The 25,524-nt window shown below is 32.2% G+C and overlaps 1 protein-coding gene across 38 annotated transcripts in view; it reads right to left on the reverse strand.

Moving 5' to 3' along the window:
- Nucleotides 1-25,524, reverse strand: part of VPS13B (vacuolar protein sorting 13 homolog B) — a 784,482-nt gene that overhangs the window by 653,776 nt on the left and 105,182 nt on the right. For 30 of the 38 annotated variants that reach the window (XR_006060874.2, XM_060393910.1, XM_042254441.2 and 27 more), the window contains exon 16: nucleotides 20,145-20,269. Coding sequence is in view for 37 of the 38 variants with exons in the window: in XM_060393910.1 (XP_060249893.1) it covers nucleotides 20,145-20,269 (125 nt within the window). In the remaining variant the exon portion in view is untranslated. Of the gene's footprint in view, nucleotides 1-1,485; nucleotides 5,440-6,429; nucleotides 6,967-20,144; nucleotides 20,270-25,524 lie in introns of those variants that run through there. The other 8 variants (XM_060393927.1, XM_060393926.1, XM_060393925.1 and 5 more) reach the window with 3 other exon arrangements.

The raw sequence follows: 25,524 nt of genomic DNA on the forward strand, positions 1-25,524 counted from the left end.
CCAGTCCAATGTCACATAATTTAAATAAACAGTGAAGCATTAAGACATCTACAGCCCTGTCCATACAATTCTCAAATATATAATAATAATATGAGGCTCTATTTGGATTTGCCGTTCACTCAATAAGCCTGGTCACATTTTGCCAAAAAAATCAAAGGATTGTAATAAATAGACAAGGAGATAGATATGTTCTGAAAGGTCTGGCAGTCCAGTGGTTAAGGCTCCACACTTCCATTGCAAGGGGTGGAGGTTCAATCCCTGGTCAGGGGACTAAGATTCCACATGCCATGTGATGGGGCCAAAAAGTTTTCAAAAAATTTAATAAATTTTAAAATGTACCAAATAAAACATTCCTTAAACCACACAGGCAACATAATAGAGATCAAATGAGGGAGGAGAAAAAAACAGTATCTAATTCATAAATTTATATTTATTCTTGCTGGTTTCTTTAGGTTTTCTAACATTGTGCCCATTATTTAAGTCACTTTCTTTTCTGTTATTACGGGTTTAACAGTTGAATGGTGGTTCTCTCTCTACTATGTTCTCAAATTTCTGTTCAAAATTCTATACAAAAAAACAAAAATATAACAGTTTACCAGTAATGATACTAAGTAAACAGAACACACATTTAGAAGCCTACAATATAAAAATGTATAATTAACTTAATAATATCTATCTTTAGCCAGATATTCTGTGGTATTCAGGAAGTCCTATGGTGTAGCCAGAGCCATGTTCTTATAACTCTAGCAATAATTATTTATAAGGCAAAATTACAGTCAGGATTCTTTTTACAAGTGGGCCTTTACTATTTCATAAAAAATTCAGCTACTGTATATGGTACTTTAACTTGCAAACCATCATATGTCACATAAAATGATTCCCCAAAGAATAACATAGATTTGAATAAAAACTTAAACATATGCAAATTCAAAAAGATTAATTTACTCTACATTTTAATACTGCCCAAGGGTAGAAGGTAATGCTCTCCTTCAGGTTCAACTTAATTTAACATCAAAGTAAATAATTTTACTTTGTACAAAAGCCAAAATTCAGTAACAAGTAAATTATAGTATACACGTAGGGAATGTTTTGTGATTTATTTTCCAGCTGTAACTGACTGCAAATAAAGGTACATTTTATTATACTTCTGCTAAATACTCCAGTATCATCTGAACTAAAATCATTTATAAATGATTTGGCAGATGGTAGAATATAGGATATACCTGTTGGTGTAACAGTATCAATGAAGAGGGTTTTTTCTCTTTTGTTTTTTTCAACTTTGAGATATTTCTAACAGGTTAATATAGAAAACAGGAAATATCCATGGATCCATGTCATCAAACACAATTCATCAAACCATACCATCATACTGTATTTGCTTCAATTATTTTTTTAAAGAGATCAATAGATTTTATATAACTTTAAGCTAATTTGGGAGCTCATTAAAATGTCAATGAAAATGAACAATAAAAGTATAATCTTCCATGTGATTTATACCACTGCAAATTTATTTAAACTTTGCTTAAAATAAAACAGCTCAATAAAAGTTACATTAGAATTACCTAACAACTTCTGGATTTACTTCATGTTTTTGAAATATCACAAAACCTACATTTTTAACAGTTAAGTTGGTGAAAATAAAATAATTTATTTAACAAATGCCTATTTCACATATCCAGAAGTCCAAGTCAGAACATATGTTCATTTTACAGAATGGGTTTAAAACTATCAATTCAAACATTACTCTCTAGGGAAAAATAAATCCTAATATAACTAGTGGGATAAACAACTCATTAAAACTCAACTTGGACAAACTCCAGGATAAATTTAAGGAAACAGCAACAAGTAGGTCTTGATTGTGCAGTAGCAAAGACTGAAAATGAATATGCCCTAATTAACAAACACTTTACAAGATTTTGTATGTATCATTTGCTGACAAATTACAATACAGAGCTGATAAAATTCTTGGACCAAAAATGTAAAGAAAATTCTTCCTTCAAAATGTTAAATAAAAAACATGGAATGGCTTTAACTACTCATGCAAAGGAATTAAACAATCCACTCACATTCATAGCAATACTATAAAATTTTTGCCATACGTACACTTCAGGAACAATCATCCATTCTTTTAAAATCAACACACCTCACGCAACTGAAAGAATATCCTCAGCAACAGCTGGATCTAAAGATTTATACAGAGTCCCCAAATGCAAGGTCTGAACCTACAAATTGGTTCCAAAAATGTATTTTTGTTATTACTCATATCCTGTACAGTAAAATAAGATTAGATCACTTTTTCCAAAATGAGTACAAAACTCACTAATTCAACTGAGAAATGAAAGCAGTTTAAAAAGCTAGAAATTTGTATTTCATTCAGCACAAAATGACTCTTTAACTTACACAATATATCAACACTCATGGATGAGAAAAACTTTTTTACCTAAATGGTAGATAAAATCAAAGGATAAAGCTCCTCTTTCCTCCTCCTTCCCACTCCACTCCCCACAATAACCACATTTTATGAATTCAGCAAACAGACCTACAGGCCTCTGTCTCTTTATTTTATGATTCATAGACATATTTATAATTTTAATGAAGATATATATATGTCATATACATATATTTATATAAGCCTGCTTTTTATGACTAAGCAACATATCTCAGTGATCAAGATCTTTTTACATAACTACATACTCTTCCACATTGGTCTTTTTAATGCATACTTGACATTCTGTTGTTTGAATCAAGATTTACATTCATTAGCCAGTGTATCACTTTCTCAATATCCCTACAATATTAACTGCTATATTTATTTAATTATAACCATTTGAGCAATTTCACATAGCTGCAAAATACAAATTATATTCTATTGAGATATGAGAACACTTTTTCATTTTCCAAATTTTTGAAATGACATTTGGAACTTAAATATGAGATGACAAATGGACAGAGAAAATCAGAAGTAAATGTTGTCTATCACTAAAATTAAAAATTAATGAATGCCTTATTATAACATATGAAGTTCAAAATCTTACAATGAACTACAGGTGTTAGCAAACCAACAAAATACAAAAGAGCTAAATGCTGTTTCTTCAATAATCTCATCATCTCTCACACAAGTTAATTCAATATAGACAGTTCACATACTTTAGCAAAAATGTTTACTTGGGAAAAAAGAGAAGTGTGTTCATGCAATGTATCTTATATACGTAGTTAAAAACATTCAAATATTATTTTGAGAATTCTGATAAGAAAAAAATCACTAAAATTTAGTTCAATTTCATTAAAGTCATTGGTTTTTGCTCTGGCCAAGAGCACATTTTACATATATCATGTAAGCAAAAAGGATACAAATTTGATCATCAGAAAAAAACATACAAACTAAAATCTTGATCAAAAAATCAAAACCCACTAAAATGGCTGAAGAAATTAGCAACTGCATGTCAGTAAGTATTTACTTATATTTACCATAATTTCAAGGTTTTGAAGATTAATGACCTCCATAGAAAAAGAGATGGTCCTTACTGAACTTAATGTAAAAAGGGAAAAAGCTATTAAATAATTACCCCCCCCAAAAAAAAGTGTAAAAATCACTCCTATGAAAAGTACAATGCAAAGCAGGAAAAATAATCTGTTAAAAAATATAATAGGGGGATGATCCAGAGAAAATACCAGTTGAGTCAGTATCTGAGGAGTGAGTAAAAATTATTTAGGCTACTGACTACTGAGACAATATGGTGAAAGACTTGGCTTTAAAAAAAAAATACACTGAAAAAGGCAAGAAGTTGGGAAGGGATAAAGAGGAAGATACTCAGATGAATCCAGACAGTTAAGAAGGGGCCAGACAACAGAGGATATCACTGAAAGTTTTAAATGTTCTAATCTTTACAATAAAAGCTATGAGAAGCAAAGTGTTTTAGGCAGGATAATGACATAAAGAGAACTTTCTTCCAAAAACAAATTACACATATTTGGCTTCAGATGTATGTATTAGCTGGTAACTGAGAGTGAGTGAAGGCGGTCATGTCTGACTCTTTGTGACCTCTTGGACTATAGCCGGCTGGGCTCCTCTGTCCGTGAAATTCTCCAGGCAAGAATACTGGAGTGGGCAGCCATTTCCTTCTCTCGGGGATCTTCCCAACCCAAGGATCGAACCCAGGTCTCTTGCACTGCAGGCAGATTCTTTACCATCTGAGCCACCAATGACTAAGAACTCCTCTCTAAATACTTAGAGAATCAAGAAAGAAAATGAAAAGACTCGTATCTTACTCATATTGGGACTCGAAGGCCTACAACACAACAGTTCGCACTTGACAGGTACCAAAAAATTATTTTTAAAGCAACTGAATGGGATTTCCCTGGTGGTCCAGTGGCAAAGACTCTGAACGCTCAATGCAGCAGGCCTAGGTTCAATCCCTGGTTGAGGAACTAGACCACACATGCTGCAACTAAGACTCATAACAGCCATATAAGTAAAAAAATTAAAAAAAAAAAAAGTTAAAACTTAAAAAGTGCTGAGAATTAACAGATTCATCTACGAAAATGGAAATATTTTTAAAGTTATAAATTATAATGAAGAATACAATCAAAGTCATTATCAAAAACTTGTTATTACCAACTACTATTAATGGCTCCATCACCAACACTAACTAGACCTCTAGAACATCTAGAATAAGTGGATTTCTAGATACGGCAGATTTCATCTCTCTCAATCCATTGCATCATCTTTCCTAATCATCCATTTCCATATCTATAACAGTTCAGTCAGTCAGTCAGTTCAGTCGCTCAGTAGTGTCCAACTCTTTGCGACCCCATAAATCGCAGCACGCCAGGCCTCCCTGTCCATCACCATCTCCCAGAGTTCACTCAAACTCATGTCCATCGAGTCAGTGATGCCATCCAGCCATCTCATCCTCAGTCATCCCCTTCTCCGCCTGCCCCCAATCCTCCCAGCATCAGGGTCTTTTCCAATGAGTCAACTCTTCGCATCAGGTGGCCAAAGTATTGGAGTTTCAGCTTCAACATCAGTCCTTCCAATGAACACCCAGGACTCATCTCCTTTAGGATGGACTGGCTGGATCTCCTTGCAGTCCAAGGGACTCTGAAGAGTCTTCACCAACACCACAGTTCAAAAGCATCAATTCTTCGGCATTCAGCTTTCTTCACAGTCCAAATCTCACATCCCTACGTGACTACTGGAAAAACCATAGCCTTGACTAGACAGACCTTTGTTGGCAAAGTAATGTCTCTGCTTTTGAATATGCTATCTAGGTTGGTCATAACTTTTCTTCCAAGGAGTAAGCGGCTTTTAATTTCAGGGCTGCAGTCACCATCTGCAGTGATTTTGGAGCCCCAAAAAATAAAGTCTGACACTGTTTCCACTGTTTCCCCATCTATTTCCCATGAAGTGATGGGACCAGATGCCATGATCTTAGTTTTCTGAAAAAGAGGTTATTAAAAGAGGTAAAAATAACTGACTTGTTTATTTCAAATGTCGGTTGTGAGGTTCAAAGAAATCACTGTATGCAGTGGAATTAAGTCAAAATGTTATACAAGAGTATTATGATGCTGTTCGTAAGAGATTTTCTTCTATGACAAACTATGCACTGTATGATCTTTTGAACACAGGGACCTCCAGTGATTATTTGTTTCTATATTTGAAGTTAGTGTGTTAAAAGAGATTAAATCACCAAACACAAGAAAGTAATTCAGAGGCAATTACAAAAAAAAAAAAAAAAGAAAAACCTTTAAACTAAATGTAGTGCTTTCTAACCAAGATATTTCTCTTTTAATAAGGACACTGTATACTAACAACTTAGAATTATTTTCAATATACTCAAGTTTCAGTTCCAAAGAAATAATGAAACACAGATGTATTTAAAAGATACTGTCACTAGAATAAGATGCTGTCATAGAAAACACTGACGTTGAGACAGAACAAAGCGTCTCCCACTCCTGTACCTAGATAAAATTGAACACTGAGAAAAGACTTGTTATTATTCTTCTTATAGAAAGAGATGTAAGTCTTAAAGCAATACTCTCCAATGCTGAAAGATCAAATTTAAAGGCAATACTCTAAAAAGAAATTATAAATGTTCACTTGGCAACACTAAACAATTTTACAAAGTTTAAAACGTTTAACAAGAGAAAGAGATGGATCATAATTACCTATACAACTTCATACCCAACTAATCATAAAATTGCCTGTTGAACACCAGATTTTCCAAAAGCAGAATCAAAAGAAACTTTTTGTTCTCAATGGACCAATACTTTCTGGGATATGTTGCATGCTCTTCATGCCCCTGCTTAAAGGATCAAAGGGGAAAACCTAACTAGTACAAAGATAAATGATATTTACCTACAGTTGTGTTTTTCATGTCTTTTTAATTCCATACTCATACACACTCAATTAAAAACTATAGAAGTAAGTCTTTTTCAACTGGTCATTTATTTAAACATATTATAAAATCAGAATCAAAATATGATCCAAAAAAACTGGTAGGGCTATTAACACATAAAAATTGGTCTTTCCAGGAAATGTTTTTTTAAACAATAATGCATTAATATTCTAAACAAATGTATTCTACAAGCTAAATATAAAAACATTAGTAATACAATGACTGACAATATTTATAATTTCATAATTGAATCTTTTATACCTAAAATTTGGCAAAGTGTTGAAAGTAACCAAACTAAATCGCAAATCAAAATAAACAAAGATTTTACAAGTTAGTAATTGTACTAGAAGGTGAAGTGTTAGTCACTCAGTCATGTTCGACTCTTTGGGACCCCATGGACTGTAGCCCTCCAGGCTCCTCCATCCATGGAATTTTCCAAGCAAGAATACTGGAGTAGGTTGCCATTTCCTTCTCCAGGGGATCTTCCAGACCCAAGGATTGAACCCCAGTCTCCCACACTGCAGATTCTTTACCATCTGAACCACCAGGGAAGCCCCTAGTAACAGTACTAAGAAAGATACAAATAAAACATCAGATGAAAACATGTTCATAATCAATTCTATTAACTGTTAAATTTAAGATTCTGGACTAATATCCATATAAAGCTAATTGAGACATTATTTAAAAATTTAAAACATAAATGTTATTTAAAAATCATTCTATCAAAACAAAATTATAGATGAATTAATGACATATTTAGGAGGAAAACATCTTTAATCAAAATAAAGCCTAGATTCACTTCTATTATTTTTCAACTCCCCAAAAGAAATATAAATAAAAATAAACTTACATGGATTTATATAGTATCACTATTCTTTCTGATATGAACAAACTGTTACTTCAAATGCAATTTTGGTCAAAATTTTAACTTGAAATATAAGGTTGTAAATACATTCATCTAATTAAGTCAAATATGCAGAACAACAGTAAAACAATTTTTTTAAGTTAATCTTTTTTCAGAGTTAAACTACTATGCTTATTGTCACAAAATACATTAGAGTCCCATGATATCTCACATTAAAATCACATTTCTTTTCCTATTTTTATTACTCTTTGTAAATTATCTTTTTAAAACATAAAAAAATGCTCAATGAAATCAAATGGAGATACATGAAAGTGTGTATATAAAACCCAGCCTCAAAATCCATTATTATGTAACTGAAAATGCTATTTGCCTCAGTCTCTGGCAGCCTTTTGAGCTAAAGAAACCCAGAAGCCCTAGTGAAGAGAACCAGTCACCTGACAGGTTTGAGTGAAGGATGGAACAGCAGAGCAAGAAACAGTGGGCTGCAAGCTAACAAGCTGCCAGCCAGGCATCCCCTACAAGAATAGAGTTTAAACAGGCCATACCTTTACCATGAGCTAACTGTCCCATCAAAAGCTGACAAACTCCAGGAGGAAGAAAGAGGGACTGAACAGAAGAGATTTTTGAGGGGTGACAGAAAGGTTCCATAACTTGATTTTGATGGTGGCTACATGACTATAGGTATCTGTAGAAAATCACTAAATTGTTGTCATATAAAACTGTTGAACTTTGTTGCATTTAAATTATAGTCTAATTTTAAAATGAAAATGTTGCTGAAAATACTGGTATAATTCATATTATAAACCATTAAAGAGAAGTTTATAAATCACATTCTATGTAGCTCTGAAGTACTATGAAAGCTTGCTATGGTTACACAGTATTTCTTGGTGTAACCAGACCCCTAAGTATTTCTGTAATTTTTTAAGTTACAGGAAGTTTATGAGAATAAGACAACAATACTTTGAGATATAAATTAAGTATTAAAAATTAAGCATTCACCAAACATTATTCTTCCCAAAATCAGTTAAAAGAACATCATGAAACTTAAAAAAAAAAAAGACATATCTAAAGAAAGAAACGCCAAGAGTACTCATATCTAAATTGCATTTATCAGACTGAATAAAAATTGAAGAAATGTATCATTCTTTAATATCTTCAATTGATATTAAATTGAATGATACATTTAACTTGTATTTCTCTTTAGATGCTAGACTCTAAAAGAATACTGCTTTAGAATATCACAGCTTCACTTATTAAAAAATTAAAGATGAACAAAAAAGGAAACTGAGTTTAGGTAGTTTGCCTGCCTTCTCTTCCTTAAACATTAATGAGACTGAACACATCTGTTTTTTTTCCATCCTCTTCAAAAGGCAACTGATTTTAAAATATTTATAAAATTAATTAAATTCTAGTTTGGCTCATTTTAAGGAGCATTTATTGAAAGTCAACTATATGCTCTTGGGGTATAAATGTAGATGTGAAAAGTAAAACCAGTCAAGATGCAAAAATGATATATAATGACAAGACCAGGCATTTTCAAAGTGAGTTAACTTACCTATATCTAATTTAAAAAAAAAAAAAAAAAAGGTGGGGGCGGGGGGAAGCCCAAGAATACTAGAGTGGGTAGCCTATCCTTTCTCCAGCAAATCTTCCTGACCCAGGAATCAAACCAGGGTCTCTTTACCAACTGAGCTATCAGAGAAGTCCCAATTGAAAAAAAAGAAAGAAAGAAAGAAAATTACCCACTACCAGCTATTCATCTCCCTGAGACAGACAACTCTGATACAGATTAAATTCTATATTTGTGAGTTTTAATACTAATAATCACAGAGCAAAAAGGAGTCCGAACACCATCCCCACCTTTATAATTTCCCAAAAATTATGGCAAAGGTTTATGTCTAATAAGATTGAAGAAGAGGCTAATGACACAACATTAGAACATCACAGTTAACAGCAGCAATTGTAACAAGGTTGTGAAACTCCTCATCCAACTTATGAATTTAAATATCTCTGGATAATAGTAAGGATAGTTATTTGTAAGTCTGACTACATTTGTAAGTCTGACTTACATTTGTAAGTCTTTACTCAGGTAAAGAAAGCCACACAGAGATGTAGAATAAGAGATGTTAGTTGCTAACACATGCTGTGTGTCAATGATGATCTTCAAAAATATTATGGTAAGTAAAAGAAGCCAGAAATAGGACACCACATTTTGTATGATTCTATTTACATGCCAGTAAAGATAAATATATGGAAAAAGAAAGTAGATTAGTGATTACCTACGGCTGGAGATGGGGATTAAATGTAAATAGACATAAGGGATCTTACTGGAGGGATGAAAGTGTTCTAAAACTGACTTATGTTAACAGTTGCACCACTCAGTAAAGTTACTAGAAATCACTGGATTGTACACTGAAAAAGCGTGTATTTTATGCTATATGAAGTATACCTCAATAAAGTTTTGTTTTATTTTATTTATAAATTAAATACAAGTTTGCCAAGTTATTTCCGTAAAAGGAGGTTTAAGGACGCAATCTTAACAGCAACTTGCAATATACTCATCACTGGTGGAAGGAACTGCTAATTTGGGGACTAGATTCAAACAGACCTAAAACTGAATTCTAGCTTCACTATTTATTTGTATAAGCATTAAGAAGCTAAGGCAAAGAAAGATATGTATAAAATGTGTACAGTAGTATCTATCTCAGAAGGTTACATGAAGATTAAAGAGATAGTGCATATAAGACTCAGCACTGCTCCTAGCACACATATGCTATTATTAAGTCTGTGTTATTAAAGTTCTCTCACAAATTTCTCACAGACACATAAGTTAAAAAATAATTCCATACATGAGTTTTTCAAATGTAACTTACACGCAAATTAGAAATACAAGTACTTCCCAATGAATATAAAAAGTAACTGTTAGCATGAGCTGTGATGATGAAGTAATGATATTTTGAAAGTCCTGCCCAAAAAATTAACCTCAGTAATTTGTAATCAAAGAACGTATCTTCACATGAACACATTTATTTTAATACTTTATAATAAAAAATATTTTAATCAGAAAGACTTTACAGATTGCTGAGATATATTTACACTAAACATTATAATGTAGAAAAGTGGAATTAAGACTATAAAGTAAAAATGTAATTAAGTATCTGTACTTATAAATAGGTCTTAAATGCCTTAACATAAATTAACCTCCATAAATACTGGAGATTATATACATGTTAAAATAACTGCTGAGAAATCAAATTTTTAGAAAAGCTAACACTAAGTCCATAATTATCAAATATACTCTACAAATCGTTCAATAATAACTGAAGAATGTTTTCAAAAGCTGGAAAATGGAAAAACAATAGATTCAATTTATTAATGCAATTAGTCCTCATTTATCTGTGAGAACCTATATTTCAGTTCCAATCACCATTTGCTTTACTACTAATTAGATGGTTTTCATTTCAAACATAAATCATATATAAAATTAAACAGAAAAATACTGAATAATGTTAAAATATTAGGTACCTCCTTCCAAGGCCCAAAACAGAAAAAAGGACAATTTTATAACTAGATTTTAGTTATATTATATATATGTGTATATATATATATATATATATATAAGAGAATATAAACTGCCTCTTAAAGCAGTTTTTCCTCTCCTTAAGATTCCTTTAACATACTGTGTATTCTCTGCTGCTGTATTAGGTAAGTATCTTGCCTATTTTGTTTATTAGTGCGTCTCTAGTCAGGGCCCTGCAATGCATATGGCACACAATGGGCATTCATCACTTATCTGTGGGATAGATCTGAATGAATAAATAAAAAACAATCTTTGCACAAAGGCAGATAAACATAGTGAAAAACCTCACTGGTGTTTTTAAAAACTTGTAGCAAATTGGGGAATACTCTTCAAAAACAGGAAAACACACATCCTGTCTAATCTGGTCAGCCTTCCCTGCTTTGATCAACTCAATAAAGACAAAAAAGAAAAATTAAGCATTTTTTAAAAGTTAGTAGAAGACAAAAACAGTATGAGCAAGACAAAATAGATTCTAAGAAATATGCAAAGAAATGCTTGATTTATAATAAAAAGATGACTGAATTAACAAAACAGAGCAAGTCACACAACACAGACTCCCATAAGATGGAAGATTAAGTTACATCATGCACAGAGCATCCAGCATGAGTCCACTGTTGTACGCCTGACCTGAGATTACAGTTCATATAAAAATACAGCACCTCAGTACACAGTATTAGTAAGACCTAACCATTTGCTACAAAGGAAGTTATTACAATAAAAAAAGAACAAAATTCAGCCAGTTACCCAAATCAAAAGAAAAAAACTATAATGAGAACAGTTTGTACTATGAACTTTCCAAATCAAATTTACCATATGATGTAATGGAGAAATTGATCAGATGGACTATTTTCATTGTGATCATGCTTAAGGATCTCTAATGCGTAGGCTAATGAGATTTAAAAAAAACACACATATTTTGTTTCCTTCAAACCTATAAAATGTGGACTTACTCTTTGCTTAGGGTCTCACAAAATATGACATTCTTGTGTGTCTAATCTAAATTTTAGGTAGACCCCCCCCCCAAAAAAGAGACTTTTCTAAGGAAATTCAAAGTTCACACTCAAAATCAATCTATGAATTGAGCCAAGACAAATGAAGATTGCTATATGTCTTACTCTCAAACTTCCCTAAGCTTCTTCAAAAGATCCATTATTAAGAACTATATAGCTATCTGAAATAAAGTACCACTTTCAGATGCCATTCACACACTTCAATAAATTTGAATCTTACTTTGATGAAGAAAGTACACTTTGAATTAAAAACCTGTTATCCGCAATGTATGTCCATTTCAAGAGGATGGGACAGAGCTACAAAGCGAACACTGCTAGATCTTTTCGGAGTCTAACATATGAATCCCAGTCTATCCTGAGACAGTTAGCTATGTGACCACACACATCTCAGTGTTCGTATCTGCTTGGATTTGTTAAAACAAATTCTCTAGCATCAGATCGTTAAACTCAGTGTTAATCTCTATCACTAAAGAAATAATCTTTTAATCAGAATAAGTGTCTTGGCTGAACTAACTTACCATTTAATAAAGCCTCAAAGAGCTATATTTCAATATTCTCTTCAGTTTCAAATTGAATAACAATGAACAGTAGGCCTGAGATAGTATTTTTTTAATGAATAATACTCCCCAAAATAATTTGGATTCCTGCACCATTACCTATTTTTAAAAAGTTTCCATAATTAGTAACTCCTATTCCTAATAACAAAAAGGTGACAAAATAAATATGTATATGAATTTCAAAATATGACATATATATATGTCAACCCAGAATGGGAACCGTGAGGTGTTTATAAATTTATGTTAAAAATAGGTACTAAGATCCCAACCTTCTTACTATTTTTAAAAACTTCTGTGTCCTCCTAAAGACTATTCTAAATGAAAGAAAGTAATCAGGTGAATGGTCATTTAACTGACTGTTCATCTATTTTAATTTTGATTCTATTTTGCAGTACTGAGCTTGTCTATAATCTAAAGATTTGTAAATTCTATGACAAGCACTATATCTACCTTTTGAAGAACTCAACAAATATATATCTTTAAAACATGTTTAAAATGAGAAAATTAAACAGAAAACTATCTCCCTATATCACAGAAAGGTATAAAATCATTCTGCAGAAAAACAATTACAAGTAATAATCTCACAAACAGTAAAAGCAAAAAATACTGAAAAGATAAACTTGTAAACAACCCTAACAAATTCAGCTATTTCTTCTCTTCCCCAAATTAGGTAGACTTATTCTAAAGAAACAAAATTAACACTTCTACTTGCTTAAGCTATACCAATTCTTAAGAAAATAAGTGTCAAATCTGAAAGTTAAAATTTCAAACAAAAAGCAAATGATATAAGAGACATAAACTCAGCTTCTGGCTTTGGAGTTAAATTAAGGTAGAGACGACTTAACATTAAAAAGCAAGAGTCCAACAGAATTGGAGAAAAACTTTACAGAAGAACATCTATATAACAGGGGATTAATATACAGAATATATAAGGAACACCTACAACTCAACAATAAAAACTGTCCAATTTAAACATGGGCAAAGGACTTAAACATATATTTCTCCAAAGATGATTATAAATGGCCAGTAAACACTTGAAAAGATGGAGGCATGTAAGGGGGTTGCATGAAACAGATAAAAGGGATTCAGAGGTACAAGCTTCCAGTTATAAAATAAATAAGTCATGGAGATGTATATACAGTATAGGGTATACAATCAATAATAATGTAAAAACTTTATATGGTAACAGATGGTTACTAGACTTATCAAGATCATTTCATAATTTAAATGTTGAATCACTGTTTTACACCTGAAAGTAATATAATATTGTATGTAAAATTCCTTCAAAAAAATCTCTAATCATTAGAGAAATGCTAATCAAAACCACAGTGAGATAAATTTCACATTCAATATGATGGCTATTATAAAAAAATGGAAAATAACAAGAGTTGGTAATGATAGAGAAACTGGAACCTTGTGCATTGCTAATGAGAATATGATGGTGCAGTCACTGAATACCAATTTCTCAAAAAATTAAACACAGAATTATCATATAATTCAACAATTCTACTCCTATGTATATACCCAAAAGAACTGGAAGAATGGACTCAAACAGATAATTTGCACACTCATGTTCATAGTAGCGTTATTCACAATAGCTAAACGGTAGAAATAACCCAAATATCCATTGATGCATGAATAGATAAACAAAATCTGACATTTACATACAATGAAATGCCTTCTCTGTCTCTCGCTCTCTCTCTCTCTCTTTTTTTAGTCGCTAAGTCGTGTCCGACTCTTGCGACTCCATGGATTATGGCCTGCCACGCTCCTCTATCCATAGGATTCTCCAGGCAAGAATACTGGAGTTAGTAGCCATTTCCTTCTCCAGAGGATCTTCCCCACCCAGGAATTGAACCACAGTCTCCTGCATTGCAGGCAGATTCTTTAACTGAACTATGAGGGAAAAAAAGGAATGAAAAAGAAGGAAGGAAAGGAGGGAGGAAGAGGGGAGGGGAAGAAATATAAGCTACAGCATGGATGAACCTTGAAAACTTTATGCTAAATGAAGTAGGTCAAATACAAAAGAACAAATATTCAATAATTCCATTTACATATGGTATCTAAAATAGCCAAATTCATAGGGACAGAAAGTAAAATAGTAGTTACCAGGAGCTGAAGGGAGTAATGGAAGTTACTGTTTTAATGGGTACAGAATATAACATTTGTGGAGAGTGGTAATATGAATGGTGGTTAACAGCAGCACAATGATATGAATGTACTTAATGCCACAGAACTGCACACTTACAAATGGATAAAATGATAAACTCTATGTTAGGTATATTTCACCATGATAGAAATTAAAACGATAGTAATTTTTAAGGTGTTGTGATACACTTGAAAGAACTCTGAATCAAGAAAATGAAAATCAAGTTCAGGTACTGATATTAACTGTGTGCTCATAACTAAGTAATTTGACCTCGCTGGGATTCAGTTTTTCATCTTTGAAATAAGAAGGCTGTAGTAGATGATATTGGTATTTCTTTTCAGTTAGAAACGTTTCATGAAAGAATATTCCAGACACCAGAAGAACCAAAGCTGAAAATCAGGCTGTTGCCACTCAAATGGAAATAAGAGAGTTAACATCTCAGTTACATCTTACCAGTTATATCTTACATTCTGTCACAGACAACGTTAATCACAAAAGCAGATAGATTATAATAAATACAGCTTTGGAAACAAAGGAACAAAAAAGATCTATCTAGAGTAACATTAAAAACACCCAACTCTTATGTCTTCTGCAGCCTCAAACTGGGTAGTTGAGCAAACACTGTTTTTAGCCCTGTGGGATGGGTTACTTACTCTGTTTACTAATAAGTGTAACAGGCATTTTTGTTATACTTGAAGGGCCCAGCTTCCATTAGAGCTAAAAGCACTAATTCATACGGCAGAAAAATGGCTGCTTCAGTTTCTATTTCAGGGAAGCAAATGATCAGTTATCTGCCCCACCTCTCCTCATCAATACCATGAACCTGCTAGCACCAAATCCTGTATTTTCTATTTAACACTGAACTTAAACACAGATTCCACAGAAGTATCTTCCTCCCACAAATAAACTGCTCAACAACTTCACTAGCCAAAACCATGATACCTTTGGCATTGGACTAAGAATGGATACTTAGAGGAAACTCTAAACTTGTAAAGAAATATGTGTTTTCCCCCATTACTACGAGTATGAAAATGGCTCATGATATAAATCAGCAAGCAATAATTATGAAGAAAGAAGAAACAAGAAAACAGATTTCAATTCAATATAAGAAAGAGCTTTAGAGCTGCCCAACAATGACTATGGCTGTCTCAGAAAGTAGCTAACTCCCTGTGTATAAAATGTTCAATCATAGATGACCATATATCAAAGCTATGCCATAAATATGACTCAGAAATTGACGTAATACCTAATATGTCACCTAACCCTAATAACTCCAATTCTCTGAGATTAGCAGCACAATAATATCTATTTACCATTAATTGCTACTAGGAAAATTCATATTAGCTATACTATCATAACTAGCCTCTCTACATGTGGAAATCTGTATTAACTATAAGGCAAGATAATTAACAAAAGATAATGTAAACCTTCATTCCTTTCAGGTAAGGTAGGGATCAAGGACTTTGGAATTAAATAACCCTCCGTGAGAATCCTTGTCTAGGAACTGTGTGACTTTGGACAAGTTATGTAACCTCTCTGAGCTTTAGTTTTATAAGAGGGAATATTAATCTCACAGGGTTGTTAGGAAAGCGTTATTAAACTAATAACCTAACACTCTATAAAAAAAGTACAGTATTCTCTTTCAACTCCTACCCATTCTTTAATAACCTGCTTAAAAGTTACCTTCTCCATGACTTTCTAAGCCATTCCAATTTTTCACTGAATTTACAAATTTATTTATGAGTAAGATCACTTGATCTTACTTATGAGTAAGATTTTTGAACCCACAATTATAGGAGAAACTGAACTCAAAACTGTATTATGGTTGCAGTTTAAGCTGGATCATAAAGAAATAGGACTAATGAACATTTGATTAACTCTATAACTATTTTTAAGTGTTCATATGGAAAACGTAGACATCCTCACTTGTGTACAAGCCTGAAGTAACTTTCCAAATTCTTCCCCCACTGTATTCATTCACAGATTTAATGAACTAATAACCCTTACTGTTTGACAATGTTGTCACCTAAAAGCCTCTACACCCTAACTAGCCTTTCAAGAATTGGATATCTGACTGGTTCAGCCATTAAAGCCCAATTGTAATGTCTCTTCTCTGAAGTTATTCCTGAGGTCTTAGAGAAATTCTCTCATTTCTTTCAACAAGACATTCTGCTTAAGCCTCAATTTTGCAATTTAATGACAACTGTTTTCACATATGTCTAGTGTCCTTCCCTACTAGATTGTAAGTTTTTATGGTGAGGAGATATCTTTCAACTTCACTATATTATAATTTACTATTTCCTCAATCCTAACACTTAGCACACTGACTATCAAAACACAGAAAAATACTTAATGTCATCAAATGTCCCTTAACACAACTGAGACATCTTAAAGGAAAGGAAAAAATGGCAAAGGAATAAAAAAGAAACTGACACAAACTTCAAGTACTTATTTTTAAATTAAAACTGCAGATCAAGAACGTGTAGATTGTCAGTGTTCATGTAATGTAACACTGTATACTGACAAAAGCCAATAGTCTGAAGTCACATTACACAGGATGGATGAACCTCACAAATTTAAGTATGATTCCATTTACATTAAATCCAAGAATATACACTATTAGAAATCAGAATAATGGCTAATACTGGAGGAAGATGGAAGAGAGAGGCTTTCGGGATGCTGATATTTTGTTTCTTAAGCTGGTTACCAAGCACTCACTCCAGTTATGAAACACTGTAATATATGTACTTTTCTATAAGATATTAATATTTCAGTCAAAACATTTAAAAGAGTTGAAATATATATCATTTCTCTGTTTTGAGAAAAATGGCAATGCTAAGAGTACATCTAAAAGCCTAAAATCGTCATCACTGTAGAAATTTTAAAAATAAGTATGAACAGTAGACCAATGCTTAATTCTGCTAGCAATAACAATGCTCATACTTTATTGCCCTTTAATCAATCGCTTACTGCCCTTTTTAAAAAACTCATAACTGAAAAGAATCAAGTGAAAATTTAAATTAACTGCTCAAAATGTATCCCATTAAATATTATTGGTCACTGTTTTTGTCACTACATCCTACACATTTCAATCCTGTTCCAAGAAACTAAAACAACTAAACTTTACCTGATACAAAATAATAAAAAAGCTTTTCTGAAAAGCTTATTTTTATATGTTTGAAAACTACATAATATAGAATGAAAGATACAATATAACCAAAATATCTTGGAAAAAAAAAATCTAACAAACTAAAGTTTTGTAATAGCTTACTCACTGAGATTAAAATATTTTACCATGAATATTTAAATGGAAGATAACCTTTTTTCAATGTTACTTAATTCACATATTTTTAAAATTACCAGACCTGATTAAATATTATTACTTTCAAGATTCATATAAAATTAACATCCCAATTTAGAAATATTTTAAAAAGTATAAACTATTTTGCTGACTTAAATAAAATCTAGATTTACATTAATAACATACCAAGTAAAAATTTTTCAGTGTACTATAAAATGCCTTTGTTTCAAAAGCTATGGTCTGTAGTGAATATGCTCTTCTCATTATTGCATGAAATACAAATAGAGCATGATAAATATGCCTTAAGAAATTCTGGAATGTGAATTTTAAAAAACCAAACAGCTTGTATTATCTGAGGAAGGGAGAGACTGTGAATGGGGACAGACTTGACATAATCCTCACTCCCTGCAACCATTAAATGAAATTCTCAGTTCTCCTATGATTTCTATTCCACAGAAGTATTATATGATATATTTTATCTGGTACTTTATATGCTTTATTTACCTAAGATATATCTCTCTGATTTTTGTATTGATTACTTTCCATTTAGAGCTGCTAAAAATTATAGTTTATTTTGTATTCGCTAAGGAAAACAACTTAAAGAAACTATTTCAAAACAACATACTGTCGTAAAGCATAGCAAAAAATACCACTGAAATAATGGAGAAGTGGTCTTAACTGCACAAAAGCAAATCACATCCAAATAAATATTACCATTCTGTGATCTCATGCTTTTAGTATTTAATTGGAATATTTTCATTCAGATGTCAGCAGATATATCTTAAACCAAATTTGGCAATATTCAGAGTAAAATCCTTAAAATCAGCACACATCCTTAAAATAAGCCTTACCTATTTAAATATTCATCTTTTTTCATATAAAGTCTATAACTCACTTTGGAAATTTTGGCTGCTTTATTTTTAAAAACAAGTATTTTCTACAGTAAATACAGCACTGTATCTAATAAAATTTTAGTGTCATGAATAATAAATCAGTAGATACAAGAATCTATTAAAGTTAATATCAACTGGGACATATCCCATGGTATTTTGTAATAGATCAGAATATATAATTCTTGGCTCAAATGCAACATATAAACACCAATACAAAGTTGAAAAGTGCAATCTCTCACAATATAATAAGTGCCATATGAGGCATATGGACGAGGCATAATATGCCATATGACGCCTAAGGACAAAATTAAACTTATCAAGAAAAATTAAGAATAAAATCATTTAACTGATTTAATTTATAGAAAAACTGGCTCCAAGACTCAGTTTACTTTACGTTCTGTATCTTTTCAATTTTCTGAATCAATAGGCAAATTCCTTTGAAAATGTTATCATTTACTTTACAAATTTCATTTTAAAAGTTATATATTATTCAAGGAAATATATCTTTAACAAATCAAGTACTTTAAAGAAGTCAAATCTATTTTTTGAAAGGTATGTTGCTTTTCATAAATAACTAATGAAAATAAAATCCTATAATAATAAGCTTGCTAATTAGGATAAAAAAGCAAAGATGTATCTCAAATAATTGAAGTAATTCATATTCTAAAATATAGAAATATTTCACTAGTATATAATTTCATATATTTTCATCTTATTTCATACAGTTAAACAATCATTTCTTTAACATTAAAAGCACTGCTTCCGATTGAAGGAAAAAAGGTATGATTAGTAACTACTGACCCTCTTTCTATAAATCTCTTTTAATTCAGGAAGAGTGACCTCCAAATAAAGGAATCCAGTACTAAATGAAAGTAAGGGCTAAAATCAGTTTCTGCCCAAATGCAGTGACTGTACACAGACACATCAAAAATACTAGATTTATGTCATAAGAATAAATGACATAATCACTTTTCTCAGTGGTTAGGAATATACATAAAATTGGTATTTAGTTGAAATACCTTGGTCTTGTTATTAATTTGCAACTTTAAAAAAAATTTTGTATTCTCTCATTTAAAAAAAAAAAAAACTTGCCCTTGCAGTTCCTATCCAATGTGAAACAGCAACATTTTACTATAGCTGCAACATGGATTGATAGTTATTACCCCAACAAAAGTTATCTCTACCACAAGTACTATAAACTAATTGATTTCAGATATTTAAAAGAGATTTCTAACATCACAGTTTTAAAAAAAAATGAAGTATTAACTTCACATATTTTTCTCAAGTTTTATATAAAACTAATACATTGACATAAGACAGATATGATTGTTTTTTTCCCCTTCTAAGGTAACTGAAAATTATCATAAACCACACTTTAACATAATACTTACCAGCATGTGGGTAGTTTCAGAAGTTTACCATAAAGAGCAGTGCTGAAAGAGGGAACAATTGGTACAGGTAAGCAGTAAGATCCCCTACAATCCAAAGACGTCAGTCCTGCCTGGAAACCAAATATCTGCAACAAAAAGAAAAGACCCAAATGTTCACAGAGACAAAGTTTTAATAAGCACAGGATGAAATACGTCAGTTTCAATTTGCTCTACAACAGCTGCACACTAAATATGTTCCAATGTCTTTTTGCACTTCCCAAACATCAACATTTTCTTTTATTCACTTTGACATTAACTAAATCAGAATTAAGAAATTTAAATATAAAGTATTTCTTTCATATCCCTGAGAGATTACTGTTCTTTTGATCAATTTTAAGTTTCATATTTTATCTCTATACATAATTCTCACTTAGCATTTTACAGTCTAAAATGTACATATTCTGTTAAGACAACTGATTACATTGTACACATCACAGATATTAACATTAATAAATTACTGTTATATCATTTTATGCCTCAAAGAACATTAACTACAACGAAAACAATCTTAAAAGTATTTTGCCTTCAACTTACAGTATGCACACACAAAAGGGATATCCAAATATATCCTAAAAAATGTTACATCTTTTCCCTTTCTTTTGTGAAAAGGATAGGGAAGAGGTTTTTCACCTCAGGAAATTTGGTAAATGGCATGAATTACTTTTTATATGTTTATACTTAAAACAAGTAGATCACACTCCCTAAAATTCCTGAACACTACATTGCCTTAATAGGAAGAATCCATGTAATATCACATTTTACATGAAACACTGCAGAGAACTGAATATGATATTTCTTCTTCCACTATTTTCAATAAAGTAAATGTTTCAAACTGGAAACACACAGAGATACAAAATGAAGTTACTATTTTGAACAACATGCAAAAGCAGTTTAAGCCCAAAGTTTATCTTTCATAATTATTTTTTATTCCTTCAGTTTATAAAGCACTAACTTTCTTACCTCTAGGATTAATATTAGCTCCTAAAATCTACAAAAAAACATATTTAAAATACCTCAATAACCAATTTTGAATATAAACTAATAATCAATTTCTTAGAAAGCAGTATTAAACTACTTTCAAACAGTCTCAAAAAGCTATTGTGCTATAATTTATCAAGTTGACAATGTCAAATCTTTTCCTGTAAAGTCAGTTAGCAATAAACAAAGTAATTTTCTGGAAAACAGGCATCAGAATTTCGCATTTTCAAACAATTTCAAAAGATCTACTTAATTGCTATCAAGAAAAATGAAAGTGATATACCTATTGATTCCTATAAATCCCACTATTAACCAAGATACAAGAAAGTACTGAGAAGAAAAAAGCATGTTTCTAATATTTAACTGGTCAACTTTAAAAATTAAGTCATTCCACACTTACATTCTTTGAAGACTTGCTCTAAGAAACACTATATGCAAAGAACTTCTGGGAACTATACAGTTTCAGAATTTCACATTTCCTCTGAAAGACCCAGTATTTAAAGGTTTCTGAAACTTATAATTATCAATACTACTTGATACAAAGTATGATTACTAAAACAATGCCCAACTTCCAAATATTTCTAAAGTACAAATCAGGGTAAAACTTTGTCAAACTAGATTATCTGTGTTCAACTAAGAACTCTCTCAAGCTACTTTCTAATAGTCTATAAATGTCCGAACAGTATAATCACAGATGCTATCATTAATGTATTCAGATGGAAACTGGGTGTTGAGGAGATCCCCTGCTGGTTGTTTTCAGAACTGCAAAAGACTTTGGAGAAAGTCCTGCATATTATTCAGTAATTTTTTTAAGCTTTTACTAAATTTACAAACTACCCAGAGAGGACTCCAGGTAACATTCAAGTATAAACTACAGGGGAAAAGGGCCTATCTACCACATCAAAAATAATTATTTCAAAATAACCAATTTTCAACTCTTTTAAATAATAGCAATAAGACGCGAAGATTTGCAATACCTATATAACCAAATAACCTCTCAACAACACTTGGTCAAGATTACAAATACTTTATCCAGAAAAGGGAAATCAGCACTGTATGAATTGAGGTTGTTTTCATTAGGACTGTTCATAAATTTAGAAATACAATAAAAGTACTTAACACTGCAAACCAATAGTCTGAGGCAAAAAGAATGTATGAAACAATTAAGTGCAACTACTAATAGAAGTCTCAGCTGAAGGAAATACCAACTTGAGAAAGATGACATATATCACGTTAAATGAAAAGTTAAACATGTACTGCCATCTCTTAAAAAATTCTATTAGAGAACAATTGAACTAAATCACCTCTTCTTAAATAAGGGGAAAATGAAGTCTAAAAAGCACAAAGGGCTTCTCCAGAATGCTGGAACAGCAATATGATGGTTCATTTGATTTAGCTCATCTTTTAGCTCACAATTTCACTGCTTTACTTCCTCACCCTACCACTTCCTTCCCCTATCCAAAAACGTATGGTTGATTCTCCACTTACTCTTAAAGGAAAAAAACAATCTTACCACTACCTCTCCCCTCCAACCATTAGTGAAATTCCATTTCTTATTTGGCATCAGCAAAAATCTTTAAAATGTAGGCTGTAAAATGATACATTTTTTTCATTGCCTACTCATTCCTTAAGCCCTCTAAATCTAGTTTCTAGTGAGGTATTCATTGAAACAAAAACAAACTTTGGACTGAAACTGACACCTTATGCAGAAAAACCAAGTATTTTCTAATTTTTTTCCAACAAAATTTAAGTTAGGAAACAATAAGTAATAACAAATTTTTTCATCACCCAGATTTTTTAAATGAATATTCTCATGCTGTCACCTATAGCATTAATGAAATAAAAGCCTTCAGAATACATAAGGGCAAGATTTTAATATTTTCCAAAGAATATAAACAAATGTCCAAGAACCACATGAAAAGAAAACTCAACATCATTAGTCACTAGGGAAATGTATCAAAACCACATGAAGACACCAGTTCACAATCATTAAGATGATTAAAATCAAAAAGACAGTAACAAGTGTCAGTGAGGATGTGGAGAAGAACCCTGAGCCACTACTACTGGGACAGTAAAACAATGCAAGAATCCCTTTGAAAAAAAGTTTGGCAGCTCCTAGAAATGTTAAAGAACAGACAGCTGCACACCAAGGTATATACCCAAGAGTAATGCAACTTGTGTTTACACAAAAACTACACAGAAATGTTCATAGCTATCTTATTCAGAACAGCTAAATATTGGAAATAACAGTGTCTACCAATGAGATAAATGCATAAAAAAATAGAGCACATATCCACACAATGTATTATTCTCTTATAAAAATGGAATAAAGTACTGATACATGAGACAACATGGATGAACTCTGAAAAACATTACGCTAAGTGAAAAGAAGTCAACCACAAAAGACTGTACGTGGTATGATTCCCATAAAATATCCAGACTAGGCAAATACATACAGAGAGTAGATCAGTGTTTATAGAAGTATGAGGAGTAAATGGAGAGGAAATACTAATGCTTTCTTTTGGGGGGGTGATGAAAACGTTCTGGAACTAGATAATGGTGATGGCTGCTTTAACTCTGTGAAAAGACTAAAATCACTGATTTCTATTCTTTCAAAAAGATGACTTTATGGTATTCATGTTACCTCAATAAAGGTAAACCCTCACACTAGTCTCAATGAACCCCATCCCCCATCATGCCTCGATCTTTCAGGAGTTCAGAATGCATTCCGTTCTTTTATTACACATTTATAAACCCTTGATTTCTTTGGAAGGAATGATGCTAAAGCTGAAACTCCAGTACTTTGGCCACCTCATGCGAAGAGTTGACTCATTGGAAAAGACTCTGATGCTGGCAGGGATTGGGGGCAGGAGGAGAAAGGGACGACCGAGGATGAGATGGCTGGATGGCATCACTGACTCGATGGACATGAATCTGAGTGAACTCCGGGAGTTGGTGATGGACAGGGAGGCTTGGCGTGCTGCGATTCATGGGGTCGCAAAGAGTTGGACACGACTGAGCAACTGAACTGAACTGAACTGATATCTGAACAATCTTTAGCACTATTTTATCTTCTTAATTTACATAAATGGCATCACATTATACATACTATTATGCTTCCTGATATTCCCACCAAAAATTATGCTACAGAGGACTATTCATGTGGGCATTTATAGACCTCAAGTTGTACATATCTGTATATGCAAAAATTTCTCTAAGACAAGGGTCAACTAACTACAGCACACAAGTCAAATTCCAAGCACTGTTTTTGTACTACCTACAAGCTAAGAATAAGTTTTATACGTGTACATTTACAACTGATTTGATGATTGGGAACGCTAAGTTAGTTTAAACTCCAGTTGGGTAAATGCTATGGGTTTGGGTGGACTCCAGGAGTTGGTGATGGACAGGGAGGCCTGGCATGCTGTGGTTCATGGCATCACAAAGAATCGGACACGACTCAGTGACTGAACTATCCCAAAAAAAAGAATTTCATTCTCCTCATTAGTAAAATTATATTACAAAAATAGAGTCCTATCCTGCATTTTTAATTCTGTCAACTCAAATACATGGAAATTTGTTCTCTTATTATTTACGTACCTATTTGGTATCCTAAATTTTGCCTCATAGCCCACAAAGCCTAAAATAGTATCTGAATCTTCAAAGAAAAGCTGGCCTCTACTACAGTATATATGTTGAAAACTGGAATGTTTGTGTTTTCAAATTTATGAAATCCTTCAAAATCCAAATGATACCACATCCACCAGCCATATATGAAAGCACAATTCCTTGAACTCTCCAGGGAGAGCTCTTTAATTGATGTTAAATATTCACAAATCCAAGAAAGTCAAAGGGTTTTAATCCTACTAGAACCTTCTTGATCTCTCTGAAGCATTTGCCATAGCTGATCCTTATGAGTAACAAGGCCTTAAATCAGTCACTGTGTTAGTCACTCAGTTATGTCCGACTCTTTGCCACCCTATGTGACAAGGCCTTAAATTTATCTATTTTTCTATAATTTACAGAATGCTTTCACTAATGTATTTTTTATATGCTTCAAACCTCAGATGCCTTGCAATGTCTTAGCTACTTGATTCCACACATATTCAAAGATGGGTTTAGCGGTTAAATAAAGAGGACTTGTTAAATAAAGAGGACTTGTTAAGATATATGAAAGTTCCATCTGTATGTTTCCTTCCATGCCAACTCTCTCAATTAATAAATGTCATTACATGAAGGGGGAAGAATCTACTATCCTGTCACATAGTCAATACATTCACATTTACATATACACATTAAAACTTAAGCATGAGTATTTAACTGAAAATTAGAGTTTAAAATGCCAAACACATGAAATAGACAT

This window comes from Ovis aries, chromosome 9 (assembly GCF_016772045.2).
Source record: "Ovis aries strain OAR_USU_Benz2616 breed Rambouillet chromosome 9, ARS-UI_Ramb_v3.0, whole genome shotgun sequence".
NCBI classification, from domain to species: domain Eukaryota; kingdom Metazoa; phylum Chordata; class Mammalia; order Artiodactyla; family Bovidae; genus Ovis; species Ovis aries.